General features: G+C 36.2%; 1 protein-coding gene across 1 annotated transcript; it reads right to left on the bottom strand.

Annotated features, from left to right (window-relative positions):
• Positions 1-1304: 1304 nt before the first annotated feature.
• On the bottom strand, positions 1305-4472 carry LOC132307750 (G-type lectin S-receptor-like serine/threonine-protein kinase At4g27290). Its single transcript, XM_059805596.1, has 6 exons — positions 3609-4472; positions 3181-3297; positions 2822-2946; positions 2528-2738; positions 2169-2392; positions 1305-2092 (listed from the first exon to the last, which is right to left on the bottom strand). Exons 1-5 carry the CDS (start codon positions 4450-4452, stop codon positions 2355-2357), a joined length of 1335 nt encoding a protein of 444 aa, XP_059661579.1. The 5' UTR covers positions 4453-4472; the 3' UTR covers positions 1305-2092; positions 2169-2354.
• Between the last annotated feature and the right edge of the window lie 962 nt (positions 4473-5434).

The following is a 5434-nucleotide window of genomic DNA, read 5'->3' on the forward strand; positions in this document are numbered from 1 at the left end:
CAATCTTTCCCTCTATATCTCTTTCTATATCTGTTTCTCCCCTTTTCTACTCTCAAAACGTTACTATAATTTATTCATTACAAAGTCCTTTTAACTAAGGCAAGTAGAACTCATTAAGGAGTTTATTTATTCTCTTTCTCCTATAATCTCCTGAAGTCAACTATCTTTAAGAGACTGCAAGTTGACAATTTACAATCGAACCATATATTTGGTTCTGGCATGCCCGTATCATATCAATTCCGAATCGGATCTTAGGAGCCAATTTCAGCATCAACAGTTTTCTTATCAATGAAAAAGTGAATATGTGAATAGTGTGTGTGAGTTTTCTTATCAATGAAAAAAAATAAACAACGAGGCTAACATTAATTTTGATGCAAGTAATTCCATTCACCCCGCGAAGATCATTGGGCTTTGGTAGAGCTGATAAGTTGTTTTTCAACCATGGCCCATTCGTCTAACAACAAAGCCTTATAAACCCCCCATTTTCCTCCATCGCCCATTTTCCATAACCACTATTTTTTCTCTCACAATCTGTCTTTATGTTACAAAGACAAGGAGATTGAGGTGCTTTCTAATGGAAGTATGAAAATGGTTGAGGTCTACAGAGCCACCTCTGTCGAGTGGAAGCTATCCCACACCAGATCGGACAGACTCTCAAATCATCGCCGTTGGCTGGCACTACCAATTGGTACTTTTTTATTTTTCTCAATTAGCAGACTCAGTTCCTATATATATATATATATATATATATATATATATATATATATATATATGAATCGATACATTCATTACTTACTTAATTGAATGATTTATGTTGTTTTTTGGTTGGCGACATTGATCAATTGTTGGCTCAGACTATTATATTGAAATTGATTTTGACCATCAGGTCTGTGACCTAGCGGTACGAGACTCTTAATTTCTAAAGAGAGATAAGGGATTCGAACCTCCGTCGAGACATGAGAGTCCCAACTATGAAAAAAAAAAAATTTGATTTTGCTGGCTCATTACTGTAGATTTCGTTGTGATTGCTGCCTTGAAAATAGTCTAACATTTTAATTTGTGTTAATTCTGGAATTACTAAATAAATTGATCCGTAGCAGACCTTTCTTTCATATGTTTCTTTTCTTTTCTTGATCTGCCATGTTATATATATAGAGAGAGAGAGCATATATATATATATATATATATATATATATATATATATATATAAATTGGGCCTATTGGCACTTTGGCAGTATTGCCATAGTCAGTGAAGCTAACTATAATAAAATTATATATATAGAAAGATAGGGATCGCTGGCTCATAGAATAGTCCCACACAGTGATGGAGTCACCATTTACTTAGAAGACTAAATTGAAACCTGCAGTCAATTTGTCAACAAGTTTAGATGGGTTCATCGTCTAGACACAAAGTTGACTTCAAAAATAAAATCATTTGTATATATATACATTACAATTTTTTTTTTTTTTTTTTCTTGAACTAGCAATTTCTTGGTTGGCATCAACTCCATCAGTCAGCAGTACCTAATAGGCGCATCCTTTATCTTCCTTCCATTATCGTCATTGTCAATTTATTTCCGGTATGGCATCCCTCACTTGTTGATGTCTCTTCATCAATGGAACTTCTTTCTACAAAGAAGCCAGGTTCTTTGGGTTGAGTTAATGTCACCATCTCGTTGCTCAACATAAAAACAACCGATGACATGATTGGTCTGTCTTTTGACAGTTTCTGAACACATAGTAAAGTTACTTGAATACATCTTAGCACTTGAGATTCAATGTAAGAATTTTCCAAACATGGATCCATTAGTTCCAGGGCTTTGTGTTCATTCCACAGCAACCAAGCCTTTAACAATCACATCATCAAACTTAGTAATTCACATTGAGAGCTAGAGAGAAAAATAAAATAAAATAAGAATACATTTTACCATAGATATTTACATGTCCCAAAAGCGAATGACAGTGATCAGGATGATGAAATTTCCTGTTCCTCTTGTCACTCACCATTTCCAATAAAAGCACACCTAAACTAAAGGCATCAGATTTTATTGAAAATTTCCTATCGATGGCATACTCCGGTGACATGTAACCACTGCATAAAAATATCAAATTTAAGCATTTGAAAATTAATGAACAATTACTTTCTGAGATTTGTTTGCAAAACTTACTATGTTCCGATTATTCGCTTTGTTTTGGCAACAATTTGTTCTCTCCCAAAACTTCTTGCTATCCCAAAGTCTGAAATTTTGGGACTTAGTTCATCATCTAGTAAAATGTTGCCAGCTTTGAGATCCCAATCTTGAATCCTGGTGAAGGTAGAGAAGTCCCCTTGATATGCCCATAGCAATTGCAAATCATTTTTCCCATGGAAGTTCTAGTCCTTTATTCTGATCTGCCCAACATTTTCATCCATACAAGTTCTAAATCAGTTCTCACTTTTACAATAGAGCGGAGGACTCTGCTGCATAAATGCATAAACTGAACTATGAAATTGATCTAATAAGTTAGATAGTCAAGAGAACTAGACCAAAAATGAAATAGTCCAAGCTTTTGTTCGGCATGTACTCATATATTAGCATTCTCTCTTCTCCTTCAATGCAACTGCCTAACAGCCTGACAAGATTCCAGTGTTGAAGTTTGGAAATCAAAACAACTTCGTTTTTGAATTCTTGCACACCTTGTCCAGAATTCTTCAAAAGCCTCTTGACTGCTATTTCGTGTCCCGTTGTTAGCTTACCCTACAAATTTTTGAAAAAAAATGTTAAAATCACGGTGATTCATTTTCTTGATTACATATCGAACCAAAGATTACTACTTTAACCTTGTAAACAGGACCAAAACCACCCTTTCTGATCATATTTGTGGAACAGAAGTTCTTAGTGGCATTCACAATAGTGTCCAGATCAAGAAACGGTAACTCAATGTCTTCATTCTTAGTTTCCATGCCTGTAAAATAAAAAATGTAATAGATGCATATCGATAATTGTTATCCTTTTTAGCAAATAAATAAATACTAGATAATTGTTATTATTTAAATAACTGTCTAGGACGCTTAGAGGGAATGAAAACTTACAAAATGTTCAAAATGTCTACCTAATTGCATAAATTGTCTAATAAACATGTGACAACAACTGCCTTAAAAAGTATCAATAATCATACCAGAGAGAGGTGGTGGTATACCTCTTTTCTTTCTCCTCCTCTTAAGTATACACCAAGTTAACAAGCTGAGGACAAGCAACCCAGAAACTGTTGATACCACTACGATCAACATCAGTGTCTTCTTCTTCTGATTATGGTCTAAGTTTATGAGAAAGTTAGTTCATCATTAGTCCTAAACCTTCATTTGTTGGGCATTCCTTCAGAGCAGCATAAATAAAGGAAATTCTAGACATGAATCCTAAACATTTCATTGAAGATATTCCACAGTACAATAAAAAGCGATTAGCATGATTGAAACTGGCCTAAACTAGGTAGATTGAAACCTAAGTACTCATGTTTGAGCAAACAAACGCGTTTGAGTTTTGGTAAAATAATTTAAGGGGCTGACATCTAAGAGAGTAATAGGAGAATGTGGATATCGTAAAAGAGAATAGCACAAGTATGCTTACTGAGTTCAGAAGCTGGCATTCGTATGTAGATATCTTGCTCACCATCTTTGTTATTAAACTCTCGAATATCAACTAAATCGCCAAACCAAATCAAACAGCCACTGCCTCCTCCTCTGATATCTGAATTAGCATAAGTTATACAAGAACAATTCTTCAAGCACTCTGCCTCGCATTCCTCAAGGTTCACACTCTCCTTCAGCCAAAAGTCTAACAGGTCTGGCCATTTCACATTTTTGAGTTTCACAAATCCCTCTCCATTCTGGCAATCCAGTGATGTCCTCCTCACACATCCACTGTACCAATTAAGCAGGTCCCATTCTTCCTGCGATTTTGGAATGAACCCATCCAAGCACTCACATACTGGTCTATTGTTAATTCTGCAAATACCACTGGCTCCACACTGTCCATAATCATCACAGGTATCATTCGGTATTGTATTTATAACAGCCCATTCAGAGCTTCCTTCATTCAGGATGAGGCGTTTTAGCAGACCCAATTGATTCAGCATTAATCTTGTAATATACAAGTTATTTGTGGCATTGAAGAGCACGAGATTTCCATCGCTGTTGATAGTTAAATTTCCATATGAATCTGCAATTGGGGTTTCCCTGTTTGCTACCCACCCCACAGTTTGTGTAGAAATCTTGTAGTTCCATATTCCCAAGTACAGATTCTTGGAACCACTGGGAGAAAAGAAGCCTAGTTCGAAACTTTGGCCCGATGATACTAAACTCTCACCATTGGTGATTGATTGATACGGAGTTAAAGTATCAGCTGCAGTGGTGAATTCTAGGACTGAGAATGAGATTAGTGAGTAAAAGATGATGAAAGGAAAGGTATCCATTGGCAATATTTCTTAAAAAAATGGTGATCATGTTTTGGTCATCAGAACGCTATTATAAGCAATAATTAGGCCAAATTCCACATTTGTGTGCCACTGTAAGTCAATCTTATGTGGGCCTGACTATGATTTATCATCTCAGTTTCTTGATTCATTCCTTTCATTGGATAGGAGGCCTTAAAAACCTTGAATTTGGGAGTGCCCCATTTCATAGGGCACAGACTTTAAATTATAAATGTACTGCTTCCGATTCGTCACGAATAAATGAGACGTTTTAGTATGAATGAGATCTTTGAGTTTTGCGTACATGTCATGTAACCCCTGAACTATGCATGTTACACCACTTTACCCCCTCAACTATATTATTGACACTTGATACCCTCAACTATCCCTTTTTCTGCAGATTCATATGATCCTTAACTTGCCGGTGAAGACTAACATTAAATTAACACGTGATTGGTAAAAAAAGTAAAATGATGAAACCGCCTTCTCCACCTCCACCTCCTCCTCCATCGCCGGTGCTACTACCTATAACTCCACCGTACCGGGAAGTAAGGGAGTTGGCAAAGTGAAACAGGAGAACAGTGATCGGAATTGGGGTTTTTTAACATGAGGAATCTGTTAGTTAAACAGAGAGATGGCAAGAAATGGTTGTTTGTTTCTACAGCCTTTTTAGTTGAAATGTAGATTTTCCCTCAAAGATCCGTAGGTTAAAAACCAAATCCGAGCCAAAACACTAATTCCATGCACGTTTGAAAAACCAGCAACCTTTAACACAAAGTCCAAAAAAAAATTAGCAATAAAAATAAAATCACTCGGCACGTTAATTAGGCATTAAACTTTTGGGACAGAGGAGGTGCAGTATCTAGCCGTTACAATCAGGATCTGAACTACAAGCACGGGACCCCTTTCAATCAAGGATCTCTTAGCTTTTGGGTCAGGAACTAATGTTGAATACACATGAAAGATGAATTAATGGGCAAAA

This window comes from Cornus florida, unplaced genomic scaffold, assembly GCF_030987335.1.
Source record: "Cornus florida cultivar Cherokee Brave unplaced genomic scaffold, ASM3098733v1 CherokeeBrave_3.0.0_Hap2_Chr05, whole genome shotgun sequence".
NCBI classification, from domain to species: Eukaryota; Viridiplantae; Streptophyta; class Magnoliopsida; order Cornales; family Cornaceae; genus Cornus; species Cornus florida.